The sequence below is a fragment of the Capsella rubella genome, unplaced genomic scaffold (genome assembly GCF_000375325.1).
Source record: "Capsella rubella cultivar Monte Gargano unplaced genomic scaffold, Caprub1_0 scaffold_8, whole genome shotgun sequence".
Lineage (NCBI taxonomy): Eukaryota > Viridiplantae > Streptophyta > Magnoliopsida > Brassicales > Brassicaceae > Capsella > Capsella rubella.
The window spans coordinates 5,262,600-5,290,570 of NW_006238916.1; the positions used below are offsets into that span (position 1 = coordinate 5,262,600).

General features: G+C 35.0%; 6 protein-coding genes and 1 long non-coding RNA gene across 10 annotated transcripts; 5 read left to right on the forward strand and 2 right to left on the reverse strand.

Annotated features, from left to right (window-relative positions):
- Positions 1-2,192, forward strand: LOC17876740. The gene is made up of 5 exons (XM_006279442.2): positions 1-128; positions 209-240; positions 623-766; positions 1,755-1,805; positions 1,916-2,192. The coding sequence occupies exons 1-5, from the start codon at positions 46-48 to the stop codon at positions 1,969-1,971; spliced, it is 366 nt and encodes a 121-aa protein (XP_006279504.1). The 5' UTR covers positions 1-45; the 3' UTR covers positions 1,972-2,192.
- A 748-nt stretch (positions 2,193-2,940) lies between these two features.
- LOC17875550 lies at positions 2,941-5,153 on the forward strand. 3 transcript variants are annotated; one of them, XM_023784970.1, is made up of 4 exons: positions 2,941-3,450; positions 3,531-4,657; positions 4,734-4,846; positions 4,953-5,153. In XM_023784970.1, exons 1-3 carry the CDS (start codon positions 3,099-3,101, stop codon positions 4,806-4,808), a joined length of 1,554 nt encoding a protein of 517 aa, XP_023640738.1. In that variant the 5' UTR covers positions 2,941-3,098; the 3' UTR covers positions 4,809-4,846; positions 4,953-5,153. The 3 variants fall into 3 exon arrangements, with proteins under 3 accessions (XP_023640738.1, XP_023640742.1, XP_006280311.1); XM_023784974.1 differs by lacking the exon at positions 4,953-5,153 and having other exon boundaries at positions 3,531-4,661; positions 4,734-4,939; XM_006280249.2 differs by lacking the exon at positions 4,953-5,153 and having other exon boundaries at positions 4,734-4,939.
- A 362-nt stretch (positions 5,154-5,515) lies between these two features.
- LOC17877166 (formin-like protein 9) lies at positions 5,516-8,314 on the forward strand. The gene is made up of 4 exons (XM_006279970.2): positions 5,516-6,890; positions 6,976-7,151; positions 7,220-7,461; positions 7,549-8,314. The coding sequence occupies exons 1-4, from the start codon at positions 5,563-5,565 to the stop codon at positions 8,146-8,148; spliced, it is 2,346 nt and encodes a 781-aa protein (XP_006280032.2). The 5' UTR covers positions 5,516-5,562; the 3' UTR covers positions 8,149-8,314.
- Positions 8,315-8,763: 449 nt separating this feature from the next.
- On the reverse strand, positions 8,764-10,789 carry LOC17876349 (acyl-coenzyme A thioesterase 9, mitochondrial). Of its 2 annotated transcripts, none has more exons than XM_023784681.1 (5): positions 10,309-10,789; positions 10,038-10,215; positions 9,459-9,928; positions 9,242-9,370; positions 8,764-9,084 (listed from the first exon to the last, which is right to left on the reverse strand). In XM_023784681.1, the coding sequence occupies exons 1-5, from the start codon at positions 10,660-10,662 to the stop codon at positions 8,920-8,922; spliced, it is 1,296 nt and encodes a 431-aa protein (XP_023640449.1). In that variant the 5' UTR covers positions 10,663-10,789; the 3' UTR covers positions 8,764-8,919. The 2 variants fall into 2 exon arrangements, with proteins under 2 accessions (XP_023640449.1, XP_006280409.2); XM_006280347.2 differs by having other exon boundaries at positions 9,459-9,931; positions 10,309-10,788.
- Positions 10,790-11,630: 841 nt separating this feature from the next.
- Positions 11,631-14,272, forward strand: LOC111832367. The gene is made up of 2 exons (XM_023788680.1): positions 11,631-13,082; positions 13,445-14,272. Exons 1-2 carry the CDS (start codon positions 11,846-11,848, stop codon positions 13,477-13,479), a joined length of 1,272 nt encoding a protein of 423 aa, XP_023644448.1. The 5' UTR covers positions 11,631-11,845; the 3' UTR covers positions 13,480-14,272.
- A 3,972-nt stretch (positions 14,273-18,244) lies between these two features.
- On the reverse strand, positions 18,245-20,941 carry LOC17877180 (probably inactive leucine-rich repeat receptor-like protein kinase At5g48380). Its single transcript, XM_006280128.2, has 3 exons — positions 20,646-20,941; positions 19,619-20,540; positions 18,245-19,532 (listed from the first exon to the last, which is right to left on the reverse strand). The coding sequence occupies exons 2-3, from the start codon at positions 20,450-20,452 to the stop codon at positions 18,516-18,518; spliced, it is 1,851 nt and encodes a 616-aa protein (XP_006280190.1). The 5' UTR covers positions 20,453-20,540; positions 20,646-20,941; the 3' UTR covers positions 18,245-18,515.
- A 1,195-nt stretch (positions 20,942-22,136) lies between these two features.
- LOC111832564 lies at positions 22,137-23,072 on the forward strand. Its single transcript, XR_002835470.1, has 2 exons — positions 22,137-22,604; positions 22,745-23,072. It is a non-coding gene; the product is annotated as an uncharacterized LOC111832564 (long non-coding RNA).
- Positions 23,073-27,971: the final 4,899 nt, after the last annotated feature.

A 27,971-nucleotide genomic window follows, 5' to 3' on the forward strand; every position in this document is an offset into this window, starting at 1 on the left:
GACCTCAACGCAGAAATACGAAAGCTTGTCACAGATCTTCTTAAAATGGAGAACCCTAACTCATCATCTTCTACGGTGGATTCAACCTCCTCCTCCGTACCTAAACGATACACTCCACCTAACCAAAGGTTACGTCTCTCCTTCTCTTTCTCCTTCTCCTTCTCCTTCGCTTTAAATTGATTTCTCAGATCCCTTCTTTGTCTCGTAGGAACCGTTCTTCAAACCGGAGGAGATCACGAGGTTCGTAGTCTCTCTCTCTTCTTTACTTCTATTGGTAAAACTAGAATATCGAATCTAGAGGAATATACCTTATCTCATTGTATAGAGACACTGGTTTAATAGATATAATCAATTATAGAGACACTTGTGTTGAGAGATCAACCACTCTTGCTCTGTAATGTGTGTGTGTTTGGTTTTTTTTCCATTCTTGGTTATATAGAGACACTTGTGACTTGTCCACCTGGTTTAATAGTAAGCTAGTTGCTCTGTAATTCATATATGGTAGTTACTGTGTTGAGAGATCAACCACTCTTGCTATGTAATGTTTGTGTGTGTGTGGTTTTTTTTTTTTCCATTATTGGTTAGAGTAAGTGTTAAATTGAGATGAATTTGGATGGTACAGGAAGCTTCAGTAGCAACGAGGGCGGCGAGAGAAGTCAGCCTGTTGCTGTTGGTTTTCAGAGGGAAAACTCTGTCACTCCAAAGATTATATCTATAGAGGGTTGCTCTGACTCTAAGAGTGAAGCTTTTCAGCTTCTCAGTAATCGTAAGTGTTTTTTTGGTTTCTGTTTAGTCTTTTCACTGTCTTTCTTTGCTAGTTCTCTAATTAGTTTACGAGCTTGATGATTGTCAGTGTAGTGTTTATGTGCCTCTTGTATCCTAGGGTGAAAATACTCTACATATTGATTGATAATACTATAATAGCAACATTGAAGAATACTCATTGCCAAACATTATGAGTAATTGTATCTGGTTTAGGGAATTGAGAGACTTGAGAGAGTTAGTGTGCTCTAGAATTCACCCCTTAGTTATAGTTACCTTGGTTTAAGATTTGCTAAGTTGTAGATTTCTTGTTTGATTCGGTTTGTGTTTTACGACTAAGCAAGTTTTAGTTTCTGATACTTGATTTGTATATGTGTGTTGTGTCCTAGGGTGAAAATTGTATACACATTGTGTGACTCAGGAGACTGATAAAGAGTGACATCGAAGAATACTCATTGCGGAACATTATGAGTAATTGGGTCTGGTTTAGGGAATTGAGAGAGCTAGGGTGCTCTAGAATTCACCCTTTAGTTACAATTTCCTTGGTTTAGGTTTTGCTAAGCTGTAGATTCTTCTTTGATTCAGTTTGTGTTTTACGATTAAGCAAGTTTTAGTTTCTGATCTTAGGAGAGTTTCTGATACTTGATTAGTATATGTGTGTTGTGTCCTAGGGTGAAAATTGTATACTCATTGTGTGACTCAGGAGATTGATAAAGAGTAACATCGAAGAATACTCATTGCCGAACATTATGAGTAATTGGGTCTGGTTTAGGGAATTGAGAGAGTTAGGGTGCTTTCGAATTCACCCTTTAGTTACAATTACCTTGGTTTAGGTTTTGCTAAGTTGTAGATTCTTCTTTGATTCGGTTTGTGTTTTACAATTAAGAAAGTTTTAGATTCTGATCCTAGCAGAGTTCTAATGATGCAAGTAGTTGATTTGTATATGTGTGTTGTGTCTCAGTTTAAAGCAGTTTTACTATTCTGATTTTTAGGTTGGGCAGCTGCAATGCATCTCTACAATGACCCTAGTGTTGATTTGTCAGGTGAGTTTATCTTAAGAAAATCGTTTTTAAGATAGCTTTTGATTGTCTTGGAGATGAACAATACTGAAATATATACATTGATCTTTGTGTGTTTTGATCTAATTTAACAGAAAGACCAGTGATGTATTATGGTGGGGATGCGTGGGGTAAACTACCACCTCACTAGGTGAGGCCAATCTCAATTTCTTACATGTGCTTTTAAAACCAATGAAGGTATTGGCTTCAGCAAACAAAGCCATCATCGGATTACTACAGAACTGAACTCAGTTGTCGATTGGCGGGCTGTTCCAAGGTCACCAAGTTGTAACCATTACAAAATGATTACAACGCTTATGTTACAATGCTTTATTCATTAATAATAAATTCTCAATTTATTTCATTTTCTAATTCTTTTTCTAATAAAGTATCAAGAATTTAAGTGACTGACACAAGTAATACAAGTGATTGTTACAATCTCTAACAGGATTATATATAAAAGATTTAGATCTTATCCATAAAAAGTAAAATTTTAAATTTACTACTATGAAATAGATTATTAGATTGTTTTTACAAAATATAAAATGTGTGATTCAATTATACAAATCTGATTTATAGCTTATAATTCAAATATTATCCAATAAAAATTGAGAAATTCTCTTGAATGTCATCATTTTAATTTTTCTTCCAAAATTACCACTTTTTTTTTTTCTAAAAATACCAAATAAGTTTTATTTTCCAAAAATACCATAAACATAAAAAGTTAATTTTTGAAGGTGTAGAATTTTTATTTTTTTAATGTTTGGGTTGACTATTTATATTTAGGGTATAGTTTTTAGGGGTGTTGTTTAATATATAGTATTTAGAAATTAGTTTTGAATGTTGAAAAAATTAGTTTTAGTTATGTGGTATATTTGGAAAATAATGTATTTTAGTAGTATTTTTAGAAAATAAAACTTTTAATAATAGTTTTGGAAAAAATACCTATTTTCATGGTACTTCAAACAATTTTCCATAAAAATTCATATTTAATTAAATAGAACCGGTTGAGTCGAACCACTATCAAATAACCGTTTGGTCTGTGGGGAACGTTGCGAACCAAAAGCAGCTCGGTTATAAACAACAGATTCGGTTCTTGTTTCTTTTCCCAAATCCTCTCTCAAAACTCATTCTCGTGTATAAACCCTAAATTTTGAATCTTTCGGTTACGTATTCTGGAATATGATTTAGGGCTTTCACCTTCAATTGTTGATTTCTCTCATGATCTGTTGATTTCTCATAAAACCCATATCGTATTTTTTGTTGTTCGATCAGAAAATGGTGAATTTGTTCTTATCTGAACCATTGTTGAACGATGTTGCCCAAAACAGTAGCAGCAGCAGCAACATCGATGTGATATTACCTCTGTTGAACAAATTAGGTTCTCAAATTCAATCGTTAGTGACTCGTGGAGGTCGATCAGAAGCTAGGCTTTGGCTTTGTAGTGCTCTTTCTTCTGTTAACATATCCTCTAGGAAACAACTTAGTATTTTCATGAAGCTGTTAAGATCAAAACCTAGAATGATTCAGTTTGTATCTCAGCTTCTGACAATGATGTTTGAAAAGAGACCAAGGAAGCTTGGATCTTTGTTAGCTAAAAGAAGTTATATACTTGAGAGATTCTTTGAAGGTTAAGTTTTTATCTCTCTCTCATTGTTTTACATTATCTTGTGAAATTGTGTTTGATGTTGAGTTTTGTGATATATGCAGGGAATCCGAAGCGTATACTAGAGTGGTTCTCTGATTTTGCTTATGATGGTGGGTCTGATCATAAACGAGGAGCGAAAGCATTGGCGCAGTTTGCGTTTGCGAATAGGGATACTTGTTGGGAAGAGCTTGAGTGGCGGGGGAAACACGGGCAATCGCCTGCGGTTGTTGCCACGAAGCCTCATTATTTTCTTGATTTGGATGTTGAACGAACTATTGAGAATTTTCTTGACAATGTTCCGGAGTTTTGGTCTTCTAATGAGTTTGCTGAGTCGCTGAACGACGGGCAGGTTTTGTTTCTTGATACCAAGTTCTTTCGAGATCTGTTTATCCGTTTTATGTATGAGGAAGATATGAATGATGTGTGGGATGCTGTTGAGGAGTTTCTTACAGAGGAGTCTTTCTCTTCTTTAACTCAGCATCTTCTTATTACTCTTGAAGAACGTGACTTTTGTCGATTTCTTGAATTGCTTGGCAACTATTTCGCGCCAAGAATTGAATCCTGGGATAGTTGTGACTCGTCTTGCTGGCTCGGGGTTGTTCTTTCATACTATGTCGACACGGAACCTATTGACGAGCTGCTATTGGTGAATTCTGTTATCAACCAAGGTCGTCAGTTGCTACGACTTGTGCGTGATGAGAACCTTAATGATGAGGAAGAGTTGTTGAGAGAAACCACGGCAGAGATCTTCAGAGGTTTGGAAAACGGCAGTAGCTTTTCTCTGATTCTGAGAGATCTCTCGAAGATGAAACACGTAGAGACGATAAAATTACTCGGGTTACTTTCTTGGACTATTCACTTCAGACTATCAGAGGAATGTCAGACGCCAGATTCATGGGAGCTTCTATTTAGAGAAAATGGGATTGAATTCCGAAGGTCTAGTGACCATTCATTGCTAAGCCATAAGGGATTCTCTGAAGAAAGCGAATCCGACTCAGATAGTAGAAGCCGGGTTTCTAAAAAGAGGCACAAGAAGGAGAAGAAGAAAAGAAAGAAGAAAAAGAAGAAGGCTTTTGATGATGATGATGATGATGATGATCTTGGTGATGATGATGAGCTTTTAGGTGTGCATCAAATAAGTCGAAGTTGGTTGCTATCTACTGATGGGTTTACTGCAACATGGACCACTGTGAGTTTCCTTTTGTTGTTTACTCTGTTTTCGTATAATAGACATGTTTCTTATCTGAGATGATTTTTTTGTTCAGGTGGATTTACCAGAACACATCGCAAAGTATTGCTTGTCGATATGGATGAAGTGGTTACTAGCTAGACAAAAATGATTCAGACACACCCTTCTAAGATGTCAAAAATAGTAAAGGTATATTGGTTGTACAAACTCAACTTCTGTGAGTTCTTTTACTAAACAAAAGAAGTAGTTCAAAGATGATCAACCTAATTGGTTTCTATGTTACACTTCTTTACAGAATCATATATTCACCATTGATATGTACAACATATGTTCATGAAGCATCTCTCAATAAAGTTTAACTTTGGGCTTATTTTAAGCCAACTTTTGAAGATAAGTGTTTGGGCTCTCACAACCCAATAGAAATGAGCCTCTATGCCATTGTCATTGATGGTGAAAATGATATTTGAATATGCCAAAGAGTAATAGTACAAACTCTTTGATGTTATCCATGTAAAAGAAATAAAGACCATGTATTGGATAGGTGAACGAGTCAGAAAAAGTCAAGAAAAATAAAAATAAAAGATTCTTTTGAACGACGGGTAAATAAATAACTTCGAAGTTCAAGTAATTATTACACATATCTTATACACACTCTTTACATGGATTCACTAAATCTTCACGAATACACAAAAATTCGTATTATTATTAATATTTGTATAGTTTACTTTACGACTGGCCCTAGTGGTCTTCTGTGTCAGTGTCACGTTTTTATTAAATAACCACAAAATGTAAATAGTAATATTATTATTACTCATAGCTCAAAGTCACAAGGGTACAGTCATAATAGTAGTGCCCCCCATTAACAGTGTCTGAGTGAGAGAGAGAGAGAAGCTTTGCAGAGAAAAATGCAGAACTTTTGGTTCGCCATCTTCATCTTCTTGCTAATATGCGCACCACCGTCTCTTTTAACCTACGCATCCGCCGTTACTCTAAGCCGTCGTCTCCTCTATGACTACGATTCACCACTTCCTCCTCCTATCTCTCCCATAAGTCCTCCTTTCTTCCCTACCTACTCCTCCTCATCTCCTCCTCCTCTTCCTCCGTCTCCTCCTCCTCCTACCTTCGCCGTCTTCCCTACATTTCCGGCTAACATCTCTGCTTTAGTCCTCCCTCGCTCTTCTAAACCACACCACGCTTCTCCTACTCTTCTCCTTCCAGCTATCTCCGCCGTTCTTGCTGTAGCCACAGTCTTGGGATTGGCTTTGTTTCTATACGGTCGGTACCAAGGACAAAACCGTCATGTTAAGAACAGTCATTGTCCTAGTAGCAACACAAGCAGCTATGATGATGAACAGAGTCATATCACTACTAACTTCAACATGGCTGCTACTACATCTCCTTCACAAGTCTTTTACCTCAATACAGAGGAATCTGAACATATAAGAACCGGAGGTACTTATTTCTTGAAGCAAGATTCGCCGGAGATACGACCATTACCACCATTACCACTGCGTAGCTTCCAGCATAACTATGAAACAGAGGTTAACGAAGAAGACGGAGAAGAAGAAGAAGATGTGTTCTTTTCACCTATGGCTTCACTCCCTGGTTCAGAGACTTCAAGCCCATCTCATTCATGCTCTTCTTCCTGCTCTGGATGGGTTTCTCCAGCTAGGTCGTTCTCTATGAACATGTCTCCACCAAACCCTAGATACTCAGACGCTACTAACCTTCAGTCTCCGTCACCGGAGAGACTAAGAGTAAGGAAACATAACGGAAACGGGTCGGCGTCTTTAAGAATGTTTAGCTTTTGGAATCAAAATGTGGGATTTGGGTTTCCTCGTATCTCTTCTGCTTCTACTTCACCAGATAGAGGATTCATTAGAACACCACTTTCTTCTCTCTACTCTTCAGTTTCTACTTCTCCTGATGGTTTGTTCCGGAAGTTTCTTGATAGTTCGCCGCCGATTTGGAATGACTTTAGTCGGAATGTGAAGTCTGTTTTGCTTTCTCACTCTGCTTCATCAAGGAGAGATTTTGTTATCAATATTGGTGAATCTTCAACTCAACAGAGTAAAATAGCAACAGTTCCTGCTCTTCCTCCTCCGACCAGACCACCTCCTCTTGTTCCACCGTCTCAACCTTTTGTTGTTCAGAATGATGTAAAGAAACTATCTTTCTCAGACCAACCTCCCAAACAGCTGCCTTGGGATCGTCTTAGATCGAGCTCTTTCAAGTAAGAGAAAGTGAAAGCTATTATCTTTCCTTTTTTGTCTATGATATGAGTTTAATGTAGTTTGATTTGTCTGATTATGTGTTAGATTGGATAAGGAGATGGTAGAGACTTTGTTCATTGCAAACTCGTCAAACCCAAGAGATCTTCCTATTCTAAATCAAGAAACCAAAGTTTTAGATCCGAGAAAGGCTCAGAATATTGCTACTCTGCTTCAACTACTTAACTTAACCACAAACGATGTTTGTCAAGCAATTCTTGAAGGTAATATAATCTTTAAATATATTGCAATGTGTTTTTGTAAAGTTATTGATTTTGTGTTCTTGATTTAGGTAACTGTGATGCACTTGGAGCTGAACTTCTTGAGTGTTTATTGAGATTGGCACCTACTAAAGAAGAAGAGAGAAGGTTGAAGAGCTTTAGTGAAGATTCCATCAAGCTTGGTCCAGCTGAGAGGTTCCTTAAGGAGTTACTTCATGTGCCTTTCGTGTTCAAACGTGTTGGGGCATTGCTCTTTGTGGCTAATTTCCAATCCGAGATCAAACGTCTTAGAAAATCATTCAGTGTTGTTCAGGTAATGGCTTAAGATAACAGATTTATGTATATGTGTCTGATGTTGTAATCTTATGTTATGTCTCATTGAGATTATCTGCTTTTGCAGGTTGCTTGTGAAGAACTAAGTAACAGTAGAATGTTCTCCTTACTTCTCGATGGTGTACTGAAGACAGGAAACATGATGAATGGTGGAACAAACCACTGTGGTGATGCTCATGACTTCAAACTTGACACGCTCTTCAAGCTTGTCGATGGAAGAAGCAGTCTCGTGCATTTTGTTGCTCAGGAAATAATAAAATCAGATGGCGGTATGAGAGCTTTAGAAGGCATCAGAAACCTGAATTCAGAGCTGAGCAATGTCAAGAAATCAGCAGACATTGAGTATGGTGTTCTAAGAAGCGATGTCTCGAAGCTTTGTCAAGGACTGAAGAACATCGAGGAGCTTTTGCTACTGAGCGAGGAGAGTGGAGCAAGTGGAGATCAATGGCTGAAGTTCAGGGAGAAGATGGTTAGGTTCTTGAAAACTGCTGCAGAGGAGATTGTGAAGATTAAAATACGAGAAAGTTCAACACTCTCTGCATTGGAAGAAGTCACAGAGCAATTCAATGGAGATTCTTCCAAGGAAGGTCACACAATGAGAATCTTCATGATTGTGAGAGACTTCTTGTCTGTTCTAGACAAAGTGTGTAACCAGATGGGAGACTGATTCCCATTGTAAGATTTTTAATGTAATGATTAGGAACGTATCTCTAGTTTCAGTGTATCTCTAGTTTTAGTGTCTTGTAACGGGTATGACTAACGCCATATCTGGAGAATCTCTGTATGACTTTTTTGGAAGACATTCGTAGGTGTTATGCTAATTTCATTCTAAATCTTGGTCTTAGTTTAGTGTAAATTCATTCTAAGATCATTCTATGTGGCTTTCCATTAGATCGTTGCGAGGAGGACGGTATCGTCTTACTGCAGCGATCTTTGTCTCTGCTTTTGCAGAAGAAGATAGACTGAGAAGACACAAGCCAAGGGCAAAGAGCCCATATGCTTGCTAACATCTCTTGAGACAAATCCATAGGTGTTAAGTGTGAGCTTTTGCAGTTAATTTCCAAACTTTAAGCCATCATTTCTCGGTTAACTAGGAAAATCAAAAGATCTTCATACTCTGAAATTCACTCTTCCACTTGAAGTTGTATTGATTTTAAGACATTTCTTATTGCAATTTCTCAACTAGAAACCCTGTTCTACTACCTATCTTCTGCTGCATCAGGTGTATAAAAAACACCCAAAAGGGTAATATGTATTCTGTTTGGATATCCAAATCAATGGGTTGCAGGTGTAAGCCAAATCTTTGGTTATATTAGCAAATCGTTTAGATACAGTAGAAATGCATCTACATTTCTAGTTAGTTTTTGTGGTCAGTGGATAAAACCTGGTAAGCCAAATGTTTTAGAACACAAAAGCACGATAGATATCTTTATTATTTCTACACTTGTTGTTTGCTTGAGTTCAATGCTTCTGCATCCATGCGCTCGAGGATATGACGAGCTTCCTCCTCTGTGGCAGGAACTACATTTCGAAGCTTAAACCCATTGTTTCTGGCCTTTGCTTCTGGTCTTACAGTGAACTTAAAGTAGAATGTATTTGAAACCTACATCATATACAACAGAGAAAGAGACCTCAAATAGACATAATGAGCTTCAAACTTGATATGGTTTAAGACATTGGCATGAAATTGCATATTTTCTAAAGACTCAAGAGTTTAAAATGATCTTAAGAAAGATCCCATCATCCAGTTAGGATTTTACCTCGCTGGAACGAATCTCTGGACTTGTAACATGGGCAACAACTTCGATATTGATGAGCGGACAATCCAGTTTATCCAGTTGAGTGTAAAGCACACAGGATTTGAAACGTAAGAAGTCCCCAACGTCCACCTATCATGCAAGTCCATTCAGCATTAGTTATATACAGAAGGAGAACGTGAACAAGAAGAAGATACTACGAAGTGATTTGGATACAGACTGGTCTTAGGAAATCGACGTGATCAACTTCCAAGAAATAGGGCACTAAACCAGCAAATGTATAAGCTGTGGAGAAGGCTAACTCAAATGCTCTGTGCATTAAAAACCCTCCAAAGATCCTCCCATGGATGTTCCTCTGCTGTGGTTGGCATATTAGCGAATTCTCAAGACGAGTATCTTTCAGGAGAATGCTATTCCTGTCTGCAAGAGCTGGCATGTCAGAGAAAATTCTTCCTTCAGCCAACCAAGCCTGTAGCTTTTTACACTCCCCGTGATCGAATTCCCTTCTATCACCTCCCCTCTTCTTCTTCCTCAAGTTATTCCTCGCTTCAGCTTCCTCAAACATAAGCTGTTCAAGTTCGGTTTCAGGAGAAAGCCGGTTGATAGGAGCAGCCTTACCAGTCTTAGAATCACGCGCCACGAAAATGAAGTTAGCAGTTAGCGCAACCGAATCAGCAGAAGCCTTGACATCTTCTGAAAACAAAACCACCCACAAAACAAAAGCAAGTGTTTTAGTTTTATTGTATCTTCAAGATAACATGCTTGTAGATGAAAATTTGTAGACAATATCTATACATACTGTCTTCGGATTGCATAACTTCAAGTTGAATCTCAATAGATGAGCGACCAACCCAAATAACAGAAGCAACAATCTTGAGATCAATGTCAACACAAATTGGCTTCTTTAACACAATCTTATGAACAGAAGCTGTAACAAGCAACAGTGGCCTCGTTGTACTATCATCATCAGAACAATGCTGAATCAAAATGTACACACACAGATACAGAATAAGATCACAAAATCCTAAAAAGCATCGAACTTTAGCAAAAAAACACAAAATTGAGGATACCTTGACAGAGATAGTGCCAGCTAAAGCATCGAGATCTTCAAGCAAGATCCCAATTCGGACCTCGTTCCATGGATCTCTGTACTGTTCCCGGAGAATGAAATCAGAGGAGAAAGGGTAGAAAATGGTGGTGCGGCTATGAGAAGGGGTTCTAGTAAGAAGCTGGCTCTGAGGTGGAGCGTTAAGAGGAGGATCGAGAAGTGATTCGAAGATGTTGGATCTGGCTTCCCATAAAGCTGTGGTGACAGGTGAATGGTACATACCGGGCCATAAGCTTAGAGGCTTCTTAGTTGAGTCACAAGGGGAGGATGGTGAGGCGAAGGTGGAGACGACGGAGATGGGTCTCGGAGAATTCATGGTTGGATGAAGAAAGTGAGAAGCTTTCAGCTTTCTGAGTTTTTTGAAGATGGAAGGGGAAGGTGAAAGAGAAGCTGGTGAATCATTCAAAGGAAGGTCATTGGGGTTTATTTTAGCTCCATTGACTTTGGAGCTTCTCTACTGTTTCTTTCTTTTATAAGATTTTAACTTAAAAGCTACACTTTGTCTGATTCTATCATTAAACATTTCTTTTGCTCTAATTTGTATGTTTTTTTCTGCTACTAATTTCACAATCAACACTTTTTTTTGTTTGTTAAACACTAATTCATAAAGGGTTGTGTTCTTGCTATTCTTAGTTGAAAATCAATAGAAGTGAGTGCATGGTGATGACTGATCACGCCTTGTTTTAGTGTGTATGTTGATTTGAGACAGGATTGGATGTGTGGGTACTGTGTGGTTCATTGTGGGTTGTATGCTTGTTTGTGTAAATGTCTCTTAAATAAGATACTTTTCTTATTTTTTAATCAGTTTTTTCTATTTAATTAATAAAAAAAAATCATCTAAGATTTGCTAAGAAACCACCAATAATCATGGTCTCACGGTTCATGTGTTGATTTTGTTTGACGTAACGAGTGGAGAGATCGATTCTAAGGGTTTTATGGAGTTGGTGTCGATTGAAACAAATAATATATTTGAAAGGTCACAATGTATCTAGTAAAACTATATTGTATTATCAACATCCATTTCCTAAAATAATAAATTATTAATTCTTACATTTTTTTATTATTCTTTTTTTTTGACAACAAATAGAATAGATTGACTTAAGAAAGCCAATGATGAGGATAACTATTATAGTATATGCTCTCTTATATAGTACATTGCTTTTGTATAGCTTAATTAGAGTCTGTATAAGTTGAGATTAGCTGGTTTAGAGGCTTTGGTTTACGCCTGGTCATATGTATATAAACCCCCAATTGTACATTTTACATAATTAATGAGAATGAGATTCTTTTACTAATATGGTATCAGAGCGTTTACACTCTCGTTCTCTCTAACAAATTTTTCTGATCTTCTGCCGGAAAAGTTTGTTACGTTACCGGAGTTCTTCGATTCCGATCTCGATCCTTTTGCTGTAGTCTTCGCTTCTTCTCTTCTTTCGATTCCTCCTCAGATTCAGCTTGATTTCGCCTCTCATCGTTCGATTTCAGCTCATCTGTTCTCCATGGGAAAACGAAAGACGAACTCGAAGTATCGATCCTCTACACCAGATCTACCGGAAAACGATTCTCCGATCTCTCATGACAAGACTCGTAGCTCTTCACCGTCGCGTAATGCTCTTGGCTCTGCGTATCCGGTTTCTAATGCTCGATTCAAGTCATCTACTCCTCATTTTGAAATCTCGAACTCTCCAGACAATATCCACAGTCCTTTTCACCTTCACAGCTCCGATCATCCAGGTCTCGTTCTTGTCCCTGATCTCTTAGATGGAACCAATTATGGCACCTGGATTGTTGCGATAACCACTAGTATCGAAGCTAAGAACAAACTAGGATTTGTGGATGGTTCTCTTGTTCGACCTGATGAATCCGATCCTTACTTTCTGATTTGGAAACGTTGTAATAGCATGGTGAAGTCGTGGCTATTGAATAGTGTCTCGAAACAGATCTACTCCAGCATTCTCTACTTTTCTACAGCAGCAGAGATTTGGAAAGATCTCTACACTCGATATCACAAATCCAATCTCCCACGTCTCTACAAGCTTCGCCAGCAGATACACTCTCTTCGTCAAGGAAGTATGGATTTGTCTTCGTATCACACCAAAACTCAAGCTCTTTGGGAAGAATTGTCTAGTCTTCAGGTGACTGCAAGATCTGTTGAAGATTTACTTGCTGAAAGAGAAACAAACCGTGTCATAGACTTTCTCATGGGACTCAACAACAACTATGACACTGTTCGTAGCCAGATTCTTATGAAGAAAAGCTTGCCTTCTCTATCTGAGGTTTACAATATGCTGGATCAGGATGATTCTCAGAGGTCTGCTTGTCTTCCTCAGACTGCTACTTTAGACTCTACAGCATTTCAAGTCTCTCAGCAAACATCTCAGAGCACATCTTCTGGTGGTTATCAAAAGAAGGATAAACATGTCTGTACTTTCTGTGGTAGAATTGGACATGTCATGGACAAATGTTACAAGAAAAATGGCTATCCAGTTGGACATCCAAGGTTCAAGTTCTCCCAGTCAGCACCTACTGCAGCCAATGTTACTTCTGAATGCTCTTCTGCTGCACCTGCTGGTTTGGATAATGTTAAAGTGAATGATGATCTCTCCCCAGAACAGATGCAACAGATAGTCTCCTTTCTCAACACCAGAATTCATAGCTCTACCATCACACCTGAAGTTCATGCTGTTTCAGTGTCTTCCCTGCCCTCTTCTTCTTTAACCACTGGCCCAGCACCTGGTACCTTCTTCCCCTCTATCATTTGTTCTTTTACCAGTGCTGATAGGCCTTATGCCTATTCTGTCAATAGCAACTTAATAGCTATTAATGCTTGGGTGATAGACACAGGAGCTACTAACCATATCTGTCATGATAAATCCTCTTTTTCAACTTTTCAGACCCTTAAAAATACTAATGTTAATCTTCCTAATGGGGGTCTAGTGAGCATTGTTGGAATAGGATCTGTTAGATTGGGTAGTCATCTTGTTCTCCATGATGTTCTTTTCATTCCCCAATTTAAATTCAACCTTTTAAGTGTTGGCTGTCTAACTGAAGCTATGGGTTGTAAAATCTGGTTTGATGAGAAATGTTGTGCTCTTCAGGATCTTTCTCGGGACTTAATGATTGGGTTGGGTAAACGTGTGGCTAATCTCTATTTCTTGGACATTGAATCTCTCAATGCTTCAACCACTAAAGAGTCTTTTGTAGCTGCTTCTGTCGTCTCCCATGATCTCTGGCATCAACGGTTAGGCCACCCTTCTTTTTACAAGCTTCAGTCTCTTTCTCATCTTTTAAATTTCAAAAAGGAACCAAAACTTCAAAAGGAATTTCATTGTAAAACTTGTCATTTGGCAAAACAAAAACATATTCCTTTTATTTCGAAGAATAATCTCTGTTCAACTCCTTTTGAATTGGTTCACATTGATACTTGGGGTCCTTTTTCTGTTCCCACTAATGATGGTTTTAAATATTTCCTCACTATAGTGGATGATCATTCTAGGGCAACTTGGGTTTATTTGATGAAGAATAAGTCTGATGTTCTCCATATTTTTCCTTCTTTTCTTAATATGGTTGAGAATCAGTTTGAGACTAAAGTTAAAGGGGTTAGGTCTGACAATGCTCATGAATTTAATTTCACCCAATTGTTTCAATCCAAAGGAATTATCTCTTTCCATTCATGTCCTGAAACTCCTCAACAAAATTCTGTGGTTGAGAGAAAGCATCAGCACATTCTTAATGTTGCTCGATCTCTTTTATTTCAATCACATCTTCCTCTTGCTTATTGGGGTGATTGTGTTCTTTCTGCTGTTCACCTTATTAATCGATTACCAGCTCCTGTTCTAGATGATAAAAGCCCTTATGAAGTCATAACTAAAAAGACACCTAACTATGATGAATTGAAAGTGTTTGGTTGTCTTTGCTATGCTTCCTCTTCACCCAAGAATAGGCTTAAATTTGACCCTAGAGCTCGTGCTTGTGTTTTCCTTGGCTATCCTTCCGGATACAAAGGTTACAAATTACTTGATCTGGTTACTAATGATGTTTTCATCTCTAGACATGTAATTTTTCATGAGCAGCTCTTTCCTTTTGCTAAAATAGATCTAACTCAGGAAGCTAAAAACTCTTTCCCTGATCTTAATAGCAATTCTCCTATGCTTCACCAATCTTCTGCTGAGGATACTTCTCCATCTTCATCTTCCTTAGAGACTATGCCTTCTGCTAGTCCTAACATAGATGTTCCTGAACCTTCTGTTCAAACATCGCATAGGAGAACAAAGAAACCTGCTTATCTTCAAGATTACTACTGTCATTCAGTAGGATCTTCAACCATACATGAAATTGCTCAATTCCTTTCTTATGATAAAGTGTCAGTGCTTTATCTTTCATTCTTGACTTCCATAGACAAAAATAAAGAACCCTCAACCTACACTGAAGCAAAAGAAGTTCATGTGTGGTGTGGAGCTATGGATGATGAAATTGCTGCATTGGAGAGTACTCACACATGGGAAATTTGTACTTTACCTCCAAATAAAACACCCATTGGTTGCAAGTGGATTTACAAAATCAAATATAATGCTGATGGTAGTATTGAGAGGTACAAGGCTAGATTGGTTGCTAAGGGGTACACTCAAACAGAGGGAGTTGATTTTAATGATACCTTCTCTCCGGTCTGCAAACTCACCTCAGTGAAGCTTCTTCTTGCTGTTTCTGCTATATATGGCTTCACTCTTCACCAATTAGACATCTCTAATGCTTTTCTAAATGGTGATTTAGATGAAGAAATATATATGAAGCTTCCTCCAGGGTATTCATCAAAACAGGGGGACTCTCTGCCACCCAATGCAGTTTGCAGATTGCAGAAGTCTTTGTATGGTCTCAAACAGGCTTCCCGACAGTGGTTCTTGAAGTTTAAGACCACTCTTACAGATCTGGGTTTTGTGCAGTCTCATTGTGACCATACTTGTTTCATGAAAATCACTAATGCTCTTTTCTTATGTGTTCTGGTTTATGTTGACGATATAATCATCGCCAGTAACAATGATGCAGCCGTGGAGCTTATGAAGACTCAGCTCAAATCCAGTTTTAAATTGCGTGATCTTGGCCCCTTGAAGTATTTTCTCGGTTTGGAGATTGCCAGGTCAGAAGCTGGTATCCATATTTGCCAACGTAAATATGCTTTGGATTTGCTTGATGAAACATGTCTCTTAGGCTGCAAACCATCCCCTGTTCCCATGGATCCCAGTGTTAAGCTTTCCAAAGATAATGGTGGTGACTTAGTTGATAGCAAAGCATATAGGCGTCTCATTGGCAAGCTCATGTATCTGCAAATCACGCGCCCTGATATCACGTTTGCTGTCAACAAGCTCAGCCAATATTCAGAAGCTCCTCGCCATGTCCATTTACAAGCTGTCTACACCATTTTACACTACATCAAAGGCACAATTGGACAAGGTTTGTTTTATTCTTCTCAAGCTGAGCGTCAACTTCAAGTGTTTGCTGATGCAGATTATGGTTCCTGCAAAGACACAAGGAGATCCACATCTGGCTACTGCATGTTCTTAGGTACTTCTCTCATTTGCTGGAAGTCCAAGAAGCAAAAGGTTGTCTCCAAATCTTCTGCAGAATCTGAATATCGCAGTCTTTCTTTGGCAACTGATGAATTGATGTGGCTGACTCAGTTCTTTAAAGAGCTTCAGATTCCTTTGAGCAAACCTACTCTTCTGTTTTGTGATAACACAGCAGCCATCCACATTGCTAACAACTCTGTGTTTCATGAAAGAACTAAACATATTGAATCTGACTGCCACAGTATTCGTGAGAGGTTAGTTGCAGGTTTGTTCAAACTTATTCATGTCAACACTCATTTGCAACTTGCAGATCCTTTCACAAAAGCTCTGCATCCAGCTCCATTCAATCAATTGGTAAGCAAGATGGGTCTTAGAAATATATTTGCCCCATCTTGAGGGGGACTATTATAGTATATGCTCTCTTGTATAGTACATTGCTTTTGTATAGCTTAATTAGAGTCTGTATAAGTTGAGATTAGCTGGTTTAGAGGCTTTGGTTTAGGCCTGGTCATATGTATATAAACCCCCAATTGTACATTTTACATAATTAATGAGAATGAGATTCTTTTACTAATAATAACTGTTCACAAACTTTGCGGGCTGCGGTAATACTCATACTTTACGAGCCAGGTTATCCGCAACCACATTTGCACTTCTTGGAATAATTATTACATTATTCATGAATTCTCTAAAAATATATACAAAAAGTAATATATAAGTAATTTTTTAAAAATGTGATATGTAATTTGTGTAACATTAAAAAAGTCTACTTATTCTCGAGTGAAACTGTGTCTCATCTAAAAATGAGAAGTTGATATTTTTTTCTTACTGTCGTTGCGATACTTCTTTCTCTTGGACAGAAGAAGTAGCACTTAAAATCTCCAGAATCAAGGCAATTTTTCTCTGTAAGAGCTGTAAGAGATGAAGAAGCCTCTTTTAAGTAAGGAGAGATAGATAATAGTATGAAACTTTCCCGAAGCAAGACAAGGTTCTTCAACGAATTAGTTATATATATAATTCACTACAAGAAAACATGAAAAAATCTTACGAAAACTCCTACGAAATATTTCCTACCTTAAACTTAGGATTGTTTTCAAAAAATTGAAGTGGTAAAAATTTTTGTAGGAAATTAAAAGGAATTTGAAAGGAAAAATAAGTATTGTTATATATGGTAGGAATTTTGAAGGACTTTGTATTACTATTTTCCTATGAAAACTAATTTGTAAGATAGCCCTAGGAATTCCCAAGGAAAATTCCTTCTATTTTCCCATGAAACGTAATCGGTAGGAATTGTTAATGGTAAGACTTATGTTGGATTGTTATTATGAAGAATTAAAAAGATGTTAAACTTTTCAAAAATATTAACAGTAGTTTTATTTCTTTTAATCAAGTAGTAACTTACCAAACAAAATTATAAGAAATTATTGTATTAAATATAAAATTATATGTAATAAGATATGAGTAAAAATATCAAAGAATCCTATTTTCAAAATAAAAATATACAGCAAACAAATTAGTTGTAAGTCTAAAATTTTATGTTAATAGAAAATAGTTTCTTTTGAAAATATAAAATGTTTTTTGTTTAATCTGCCTTTATTATTGTTTTAATTAGATAAACAAAAAATTTTTTGGTTCTTTTCTTATACAAAATATTACTGTCGTCATTTATTCCATTAAATATAAATTGGTAACCTAAATCTTGCGAGAATTAAAGATTTAATATAATAAAATACTCAAACGAGAAGTTAATAAAAAATATAAATTATCACCAAGAGAATAAGAGAGTCTCTTGCTTATTCATATTCCATAAAGACGTTTTTATAAAAGTTTTCACGTTAATTATCGACTGTTATTGACCTAATTATAGATATCAATTAGGATTAAGTGCTTATACATATATATCTATAAATATATATATATATATAACATCGTTCCATATAAAATGCAAATATACCGAGTCTTATGAATATTATTAGTGTACAGGTACATATATAATATCATGTCGTTCGGATAGCTTTAGCGAGTTTGTATTTTCAATCGAAGAAAGTGCATAGTGATATAAGAGTATTCTTGACCAAATCATGAATGTGTTTATCTTTATCACACATTTCATAATTACATGGCTAAAAGGTTAAAACGGACTCTGAAACTAATAATCTGTTTAACAATGTATGTCAAGAATTTTTCTATAAAAACATTTGTTTTATACCATATACATTAGTCATGTAATTATTTCACTTTAGTCATATACATTATTTTTCCAAGTTTTAGTATTTCCCATTATTTTTGACTGCCAATTTTTTTCGCCATATTCTACAATGCACTTGTTGCATCTCAACGTCGAGATTCTTTTCGCCTTGTATTGGCTCTCAAAATTTAGAAATAAGAAACAACGCAGTGGCAAAACAAAACCAAACCAGTGACTATACTACAACACCAAAAGCTCAGTGTAGTAGTGATGATAAGAGTGCACCTAACAATATATAACATTACAACCACACCATGAACAAGGAGAACCCAAAAATAAAAGAAAACAATACTTACTTATGTATATATATATAACTTTGGACTGCTACGACTAAAGATGTCTCACCCTTCCTCTTCATCAGCGAACTATGAGCTCCTCGATGAAATCACCTTCACCTGATTCAGAGGGGATTAAGATATCATCATCGACGGTGAAGTTGTAGCTCTCTCCAATGGCCCTCAGAAACTGATACACTTCAAACATGGTAGGCCTTTGCTTTGGTACTTCAGGTAGAACGCAATTACATCCTATTTTGAGCACTTTGAAAATCTCATCGTCAACACCGTTTCCAAGTAATGACCTGTCGACCGCGTCCTGCAGTTTCGATTCACTTGATAGCTTTGTAATCCATTCCACAAGATTACCCTTGAAGCTTTCTTCTTCAGCTTCTTCAGACACTTTGGTCACACTCGTTGCTTTTTGCCCTGTTACTAGCTCTAAAAGCACAACCCCGAAGCTGTAGACATCTCCTTTGGGAGTTGCAACCATGGTTCTTGAATACTCGGGAGCAACATAACCGAAATCCCCGAATTCTCCATTGACGAATGTGCTTAAATGGGTATCAATTGGGTTCATCAGCCTAGCTAGACCGAAATCTGAAATCTTGGGCTCGAATTCCGCAGTCAACAATATGCATTTCGTGCTTATGTTGCGATGGATGATTCTTGGGTTGCAGCTGTGATGAAGCCATGCCAATCCTTTTGCCGCCCCAATCGCGATTTTCAACCTTGAAGGCCAATCCAAGGGCTTGAAGGATTCTTCATCCACTGGATGTAACTGATCATAAAGGTAACCATTTGCCATGTACTCGTATATCAGAAGCCTCTCCTTATTCGCGATACAATACCCCAAGAGAGGGACTAAGTTTCTGTTTTTTACAGCACCCAAAGTCTTCATCTCTGAGTCAAGCTCTTTCTCAGAACGTTGAGAATCCTGCAACCTCTTTATCATAAGTAGAGTCCCGTCTTCAAGAACTCCTTTGTACATAGTCCCTGTTCTTCCAGTTCCAATGATATTATCTTTCTTGAATTCCTCTGTTGCTTTCATAAGATCGCTTAATTTCATCTTCGAAACCGAGTTCTTAAACATGAAAACCTGAAACATATATCATAAATTTCAGAACATAACAACATACAGCAAAATACAGCATGTGTTCCTAAATCAATGAGGTTTATTATTACCTTAACGCCTTTCTGTCCTTTCAAGCTCTTAGCCCATCTGTTACCTTCAGGATCATCCTGCTTCTTCCTAACAACACCCATTTTACGGAAATAGAAGAACAAAACAACCCCAACGACTAACGCTGCCGCAGTCAATCCACCAACAGCCGCTATAACAACAACTTTAGTACGAGAATCAGCAGAACTCTTACAATCATCCAGAGGCTTACCACACAAATTCAAGTTATTAGCAAAACTCTCCGCGTTGATTTGGGAACTGTTAAGCTTCGGGATAGGACCTTCAAGACGATTATCAGCCACAGAGAACGTTTTAAGCCTGGAAAGCAGCACTAGCTGCGGAGGAAGCTGACCAGTGAACTGATTATGCTGAAGCATAAGCGAGTTCAGAAACGAAATGTTTGAGATACTAACAGGGATTTCACCAGAGAAACTATTGAAAGAGAGGTCCAAAGTAGTAACAAGTGGAATCACAGATGTAAGATTTGTTGGTAAAGGTCCAGAGAAGTTGTTTTTAGAAAGCTCTAAACCAGTCAAATCAGAACAATTCTTAACCGCAAGAGGAAACACTCCTCTAAGACCATAACCAGAGAGCTTAATACTCAAAACCCTATTCTCATCATCATGCCAACAAGTCACACCACTGAACTTGCAGATAAAGCCAGCTGCAGTCTGGTTAGTAAAATCCCAACTTGATAAGTACCCATTTGGATCCTCTACTTGAGATTTAAAGATCCTTAAGCAATCTATGTTGGCTTGATTTGCATCGGCTAAGCTCAACAGTAGAAGTAAACAGAGACAATTCCCAAAGAAAATTGCAAAAACTAACCTACCCATTATCACAAATCTCCCAAAATTCGTAAAATCACTATAAAATACAGAAACAAAATCTAGGGTTGTCTCTTCCGATGAACATTAGAAACACCTGTGAACAGAACATAATCACAGATTTTCAGAAACCGATCTAAAAACTGAGTTGACTTGGAAAAAACAAAAAGTTTAAAACTTTCTTACGAGAAATTCAACTTACGAATCAAAAGACAGAAGCTTTGGTCTTTGTCGTCGTTGTCGTCGTGCTCGTGTTCATTGAAGAGCACAATGAAGAAGATGAAGAAGAAGAAGAAGAGGAAGCAAAACGCATCTGTGGGTAAGTGTTTTAAATGAGAATGAAGAAGAAAGGACTTTGAAAAAAGTTTTTAATAAAGAGAAAGAGTCGTCTGATGTGTGAGTTGACTCAGACTTTGGATCGTCGTCGTCGTCGTCGTCTTGTGTAAGGTTCGTGAAAAATGGGGTAGAGCAAAAGAAAGAAACACTACTCTGATGAGAACACAACACAAATGACTCAAAGAAAAAAAAGAAAAAAAAACCAAATCGGTCTTTGCGCGTTAAATGTTTTTTTCTTCTTCTTCTTTTTTGACTTTTCAACATCATTATATCTTTTTATTTTTTGTTTGTTTGTTAGAGAGATGGACAAAATTTTCTTTTATTTGGTGTTATTTCGCTTTTTTAATTCGTTTTTAAATAATTATGGATATTTAATTTTATTTGTTTTTTTGACCAAATCAAATGATAAAATATGTTTTTTAACTTGTTAAGTCTAGGTGCACAATATTCTATTTCTAACCCAAATATTTGATGCAATTCCGACTTGAAATAAAATCAGTAACAAAAATATGAAATTTAATTAAATTTGAACCGATATATAATTTTGTTTATTAAAGTCTAATTTTTAATAGACGTAAGCTGATATAAAGGTATCATTTATATCTAAATGTAACTGTTCAAGTTGGAAACAATTTTGTATTTAAGTTGAGCTGGCCTAAAAGTTTCTACGACTGTTATTATCTCGAAATTAGTCAAAATTATCCAATTTCGCTCCAGAAAAGAATGATGGATTGCGTTCTACCAAATTAGTGTTGAAAGTGGCATGTATCTTTAACCCCTGAATTGGAAAATATGTTAGACATGGTTATAAATCTATACTATTAATTGGGAAGTAGAAACTGTATTCAAACAGACCTCCAAAACTAAATTAAATGTCATGAAAGTTATCTTTGTAGCCAAACAAAATTAAAGACCGCAATTTGTTTTTAATAAATAAATAATTAAAAACAGAAACTATCTATATTTATGGAAATCATATTAATTTTGTTGCCAAAAAAGCGGACAATTAAATCCAAAAATTTACATCTATATTAACATTTTTGAAGTACCTTTGTTGTTCTACCCTTTTATTTTGAGATAATTGCAACCATAAATCCTTGCTTTTTTCTAAAATTTTTGTAACTTTAGGGATTAATTTTCGGAAAAAAAAATCGTACCTACATCTATTGGTTTTACGCAAAATAAGGCAATAACTGCTAAATCTTACCATAATTAATTCTCACAAAATAAGGCAATAACTGCTAAATCTTACCATAATTAATTCTCACAAAATAAGACAATAACTGCTAAATCTTATTTACATTACGATCATATTTATTCACTACTATAATCTCGGCTAACAACCTCAATTCCGCAATCATAGCCATTCTTTAATTGTTAAAATATATCATTGCCTTTCCTAAATATGAATTTTCTTTACTACTCGGCTGTTAATTAATGATAAACCATTTTGGAAAGTTCATTTACGCCGGAATATGTAAACAATCACGATATCGTCATGATTTTTTGGCATTGTAACCAAGATATTCTCGCACCTACTAAGATATTATGCTATTTAGATCCCACTTTTGAATCCAAAATTTTTACATCTTCCTCAGCTATAAATACCCACGGGAACTCGCCATTCTACACACTCTCATAGCCAAAGCAACCACCTTACAAAACTCTTGCTATTTCAAACGCCATGGCTGCTTCATTGGCATTTCTTCGAGACATCCGGCCTTACAAAACCGCATGACGTGTCCAAGTTAAAGTCCTGCATAACTGGCGCCAATACACGGCGAATACTGGCGAGACTCTTGAACTCATTTTGGCCGACGAAACTGTGAGTTTTAGAAGTAACTTATCATTCTTTTCTGATAGAAAATCCCAAGTTCGTAAGAGCTTACTGATTTTGAATACACAAATTGTCTTCATCGGACGATACGTTATGGAATAACACGCTCCATTACGGAATCTAACCAGTGTTTACAACAAGGAAAATTAAAGGATCATCTACAGGCTGTAAAGAGACGGTGATCTACTTTTTCATCACTCACATAATTTATTTTGTGAAACGAATTTGTTCGGACAGAGGAGAGAAAGAAACGGTGACCATGGAAAACTGGAAAAAAAAAAAAAACAGCTTCAATTTCAACGAGCTCGGCACCTGAATCCTTTTTAGTGGGTTTCAAAGAATTGGGCTTAAAAGCCACATAATTTGCCCTATTACATTTCGGTTATCGTAATGTCCAACAAAATAATTGTTATATTAAAGCAAACATAAATAATATACAACGGTGTTACTATCATATATCATATACTCCTTCAAACCATGATTTAAATTTTACAATTTCCAATCAGTCCAACATTTTAAAATTAACAAAAAAATCCACAAACCAAACTAGAGATTCTAAAACCAAACAATAAAACCAAAAAATTAATAAACCATAGTCACATAAATTAAAAAAAAACAAAACTTAATTAAAAATAATCCCGCGGTGTACTGCGGATTAAAATCTAGTATGTAACATATTTAAATTCAATTTCAACTTTAAAATATCAACTGACGGGTATGATACAGGAGTATGAAATTTAAATAGCAAAAGTAAGTTTCAAATTACTTAATTATTTCAGATATCAGGACAAGAAATAACGGATATAGAAAGAGAACGAGTAATTTAATTAGTTAATTACAAGCTATATAATGTTGTTTTTTTAAAAAAAAACATGTAAATGATTTCATTTATAAAAAAATATAAGATCATATCTTATAGGGAAAGAACGGGGACAAAAAGGGAACATGTAATTCAAAAAAAAATTATCTAAACTATTTCTCATCAAAAAAATGACGATATAAAAAATTTGGAAACTTAAATTCAGTTTCAATTTTCAAATATCAAATGACGGGTATGATGCAAAAAATATGAAATTTAAATAGCAAAGATAAGTTTCAAATTACTTAAATATTTTAATATTGGGACAAGAAATAACGGATACAGAAATAGAACGGGTAATTTAGAAAATAAAAATTATTATCTTAACTATTTTCTAATTATATACAGAAGGGAATTATGGGTAACATGTGGGTGGACCAAAATATTTCAATTTGTTGCAGGACATGCATAGTGAACGGGTTTCACTATCTTGACATCTATATTTATGTTATTTTATTCAAAAGTTTTAATTTTTTTCATTGTTTTTATATGATGTGATAATTCAAGAATTTAATTGATTTTAACTTATCATTAATTCGTTTCACCAGTTCATTTGTGCTTTGCCAATGCTGCTCAAAATGAAAGACAAAGTCAAGTGGTAAGGTAGGGCGCTCTTCGATGAAGAAAAGAAGAGACTTTTGGAAAAGTGGTTCAGCTCAGCTTTGAAGAAGAAACGCCGGGTGGAAGGTTCAATGATTATTCTGACACTCGATCCGTCTCCTATCATGTCGATCCGAATATTGCAGATTTATGATAAGCATAGGTTTTGCAATCAACCTCGTACGTATGTGCGCGTCCATCCCTAGTGCTAATTAATGTCATTCTTAAGATCATGTCACAATTTTAGTGGAAAAGATTATTTGTTCATGAAATAAAATTAGAGGTTTGATATTTCTATTTTGGGTCTTTTTATGTTTTCAAATGAAGGAGAGATTGAGGCATAAAATCCGTAAATAAAGCAGAAAAAATAATAAAAAAATGAAAAAAATCAGAGATTTGGGGTTTCGAACCCTGGTCACAGGTTAATACATGGAGAATCTTTTACCAAAAAAGCTAAATAGACATTATTGCAAGCTCACTAATTGGGAAGTTATTAATATAGGGCACGTGCCCCACCTCCTTATGATGTTATATATGTATATGTTTTTATCTTAAAAAAATGATTTCCACAAAAGCTTATACAAATAGTAAAATGAGATTTTCGGTTACATATACGGATAATTCGGTTTTTAAAAACGGATATCAAATATCTTTTTTTAACATGGATACCCGATATTTAAAAATACAGATCCAGTATTTAGATACATATATAATATTTGAAATATCTAGTATTTAGATAATATTCGGTATTTTGGTCTAAAATATACGTCATTTCAATATATATTTTTTACATATTTACGAATATTCGCAGTTATTTGCGAATAATAGTTTTTAACGAATATTCAGATTTTCAGATACAAACACGATTTCTAAAATCATTAATAATACGAGGAAAAATGAAAAGTGAAAAGTATGAAAAACAAGGGATATACGCCAAAAGATCTCCTCCAAGATGAATTTGCCCAAACAAATCCCACATTCAACGTTGAATGGGAACGGGATATTCTGGGGATCAACTGGAATAAGAACGGGAAGTTGATCAGTTAGATCTTCAATTCCCAAGTGATCGGTGAAGAGTCCCGGGGTGGAATTCCCCAAAACATATCCTGCATTCAAGATTGAATGAAAACGGGAATGTTTGGGGATCCGCAGGAACAATAACCGGAAACTGATCCGGAACATCTTCGAGTCCGGAGTGCTCGGGTGAAGAGTCGACGAAAACGTTCAATGAGACGTTGTCGTCGTCCTCTCACCGTCGTCTTCAGGTTCTTCAGTCTCGGTAACAACAACCAAAGTTTCATCATTGTGTATCATTTTTAGAAGAAGAGGAAGAACAAGTGAGAATAGTGTAATCACGAAACTCATACTTAGAAAAAGGTAACAAATTAAAGCTTGATAATTGTAAGGTGAGTGGTCGCTAACCTTACGTAAAACATATGTAAAACATAAGTAAAAACTTTATGAAATGCAAGTAAAAACTTTATAAAACATAAGTAAAACTTAGTCTCTTCTTCATACAATAAGTATATTCTATCATATATGGCTAGGAATCAGTTTAGTGGTCGTTGACTCAAATTAATTGTGTCTTTGATAACAAATTAAATAAAAGTTAATACGAGGTAAAGACTAGCAGGTCAAATGATACGAATAGCAATTAGTCGTTGAATCATATCTCTATATCTCTAAATTAGTCAAAGAGAAGTACAAAATATAATACGAGTAGGGTCAAAATTAACCCAATTTTCATAATTAGATACTTCAAAATTAGATATTAAAATTGGTTTGGATACATACATCGGATACTTTCGATATCCAATTTTTAGGATTATATTATTTCCGTAACTAATTTTAAGATTTCCTAATATTTCTTTAACTAATTTAATGTAATATAATAAAAAAAAAATTATTATTCTTCTTTTCACTTTTATTTGATCTTATTTTTAATTTGTGATATTATACTATAATACGAGATGGTATTAGGCCAGTCCGAGATGATAAAAAATTAACGCCTAACTAACACCTGTTAATTGACTGTTATCGGACTTACGACATGTTGTTTTTGGCTTGGTCAACTTTGTTTCATGTTTAAACAGTAAGTCAATGTCTATGTATGATTTATATGACCTGCTTGGAAGTTGATAGTTTAATTGGCCGAAATGACTCGGGTCATGTATTTAATGACATTTTTCCCTATATATTAGTGTAACATGCCTTCTTTTGTTGAATATAATTTTACATATATACAAAGAAAAAAGACTAAATAGTTGTGGATGGCGTTTCCTACAAAAGCATACTAGGATTTACCCCGTGGTACACCACGGGTCCATAATTTGGTTGGTCATTTTTGTAGTTGGTTTATATAGTCTAGTTTTATACGTGTTTTATTTCATTTAATTTTACATACTTTTATAAATCTATCTTAACATTTTTGAAGTACATTTTGTACTAAAATCTATTTTGGCTTATAACCTTTTATTTTGTAATATTTGCATAATTAAACTCTTGCCATTTGAATAAATAAAAAAACTTAAAAGTAAAGTTTGTAATTAAATCACAAGCAAATCCCAAAATTGAAAACCAAATATTTATTACATAAAAGTTTTTCCTAAAATCCCTCTCTAATAAACCGAATCTCTCTCCAATATATTTATATAATCTTATGTGTTTTAAATTTATATTATTACATAAAGTATGTATATAATAAAAATACAAATTTTTTTCCAAACATTTTGCAATTTAAATTTTTGAAAACGGACGTAGTTAACTCAATCAATAAAGAAAAGAATATATGTACAACGTCTACATAAGATATAAAATTTTAGATAATAGTTCAAAACCTTTATAAATAAGATTAATATGTTAACAACTACAAATGAGCATGAACTTTTATTTCTCAAGTATCCAAATTAAAAAATTTATTAGCTTAATCCGGTTCTTTATTTAAGGAAAATAAAAATTTTTAAAAGTTTCAGAATATTATAAATTTTAATTTTTTAACAAATTTAAAATGTGATAAATATTAAAACTTTAAAAAGCTGAAAATTCTGATATTTATTTAATTTTTATAGAATATTAAAATAATGAAAAATATTTAAACTCTACAAAAATTAAAAGTATTACTAATATTTTAACTCTACAAATATTTAAAATATAATAATATTGGACATAATATGATTGAACGGGTTTTAGTTTACATAAATATGATTATATTTTTCTGCGGGTTGTCTATATTTAAAATCTTTTACGGGTTAAGTTAAAATATAATTTTTTATTTACAACAAAATTGTCTCGCGATGTACCGCGGGTTTACCACATATATCTATGAATTTACTTATAATACAAATTTATAAAATTATATTAAATTAAATAAAATAAACATATACAAAACTAAATTATATAAATCAACTACGAAAATGATCAAGCAAAGAAATATATTAAATTATGGACTCGTGGTGTACCACGGGGTAAATCCTAGTACATGATAACTTTTGAGAAATACCTTTTCAAAACTATATTATTTATTTATTTATTTTTTTAAAATATCTCTTTTAAAACTTGAAAATTTATAAAGTTTATATGGTTTATGACGTATTTCTAGATAATAATTACCATTAGGAGATTAGATACGTTTAATAATTACTAATAATTCATAATATTTAAAACGTTTAAAAAGGTTTTACGCGGTTTTAAATAATATTTGTTTGTATTTCTAAATTAAATCTAGAATTTTCCTAAATGAAATCTAGAATTTTACATATATATAATGATATAAAGGTAATTAGTTTATATTATTGTAAGCTTACACATATTTGGAGAAAATTCAAAATTCTTATGGCTTTTTTATAAACTTAGAACGAGAGGATATTTTTGAATAGTTGTATTGAGAAATTAGTATT

Excerpts from the sequence above, each read along its gene's own strand:
- LOC17876740 (XM_006279442.2), top strand. The coding sequence starts at position 46 with ATGGAGAACCCTAACTCATCATCTTCTACGGTGGATTCAACCTCCTCC. Across the intron at positions 767-1,754 it reads TTTTCAGCTTCTCAGTAATC|GTTGGGCAGCTGCAATGCAT; the intron begins GTAAGTGTTTTT and ends TCTGATTTTTAG. Across the intron at positions 1,806-1,915 it reads CCCTAGTGTTGATTTGTCAG|AAAGACCAGTGATGTATTAT; the intron begins GTGAGTTTATCT and ends CTAATTTAACAG.
- LOC17875550 (XM_023784970.1), top strand. The coding sequence starts at position 3,099 with ATGGTGAATTTGTTCTTATCTGAACCATTGTTGAACGATGTTGCCCAA. Across the intron at positions 3,451-3,530 it reads ACTTGAGAGATTCTTTGAAG|GGAATCCGAAGCGTATACTA; the intron begins GTTAAGTTTTTA and ends TGATATATGCAG. Across the intron at positions 4,658-4,733 it reads TTACTGCAACATGGACCACT|GTGGATTTACCAGAACACAT; the intron begins GTGAGTTTCCTT and ends TTTTTTGTTCAG.
- LOC17877166 (XM_006279970.2), top strand. The coding sequence starts at position 5,563 with ATGCAGAACTTTTGGTTCGCCATCTTCATCTTCTTGCTAATATGCGCA. Across the intron at positions 6,891-6,975 it reads CTTAGATCGAGCTCTTTCAA|ATTGGATAAGGAGATGGTAG; the intron begins GTAAGAGAAAGT and ends ATTATGTGTTAG. Across the intron at positions 7,152-7,219 it reads TTGTCAAGCAATTCTTGAAG|GTAACTGTGATGCACTTGGA; the intron begins GTAATATAATCT and ends TTCTTGATTTAG.
- LOC17876349 (XM_006280347.2), bottom strand. The coding sequence starts at position 10,662 with ATGAATTCTCCGAGACCCATCTCCGTCGTCTCCACCTTCGCCTCACCA. Across the intron at positions 9,371-9,458 it reads ACGTCGATTTCCTAAGACCA|GTGGACGTTGGGGACTTCTT; the intron begins GTCTGTATCCAA and ends CTTGCATGATAG. Across the intron at positions 9,085-9,241 it reads CAGAGATTCGTTCCAGCGAG|GTTTCAAATACATTCTACTT; the intron begins GTAAAATCCTAA and ends TATATGATGTAG.
- LOC111832367 (XM_023788680.1), top strand. The coding sequence starts at position 11,846 with ATGGGAAAACGAAAGACGAACTCGAAGTATCGATCCTCTACACCAGAT. Across the intron at positions 13,083-13,444 it reads AACCACTGGCCCAGCACCTG|GATCTTTCTCGGGACTTAAT; the intron begins GTACCTTCTTCC and ends TGTGCTCTTCAG.
- LOC17877180 (XM_006280128.2), bottom strand. The coding sequence starts at position 20,452 with ATGGGTAGGTTAGTTTTTGCAATTTTCTTTGGGAATTGTCTCTGTTTA. Across the intron at positions 19,533-19,618 it reads AAGGACAGAAAGGCGTTAAG|GTTTTCATGTTTAAGAACTC; the intron begins GTAATAATAAAC and ends TATATGTTTCAG.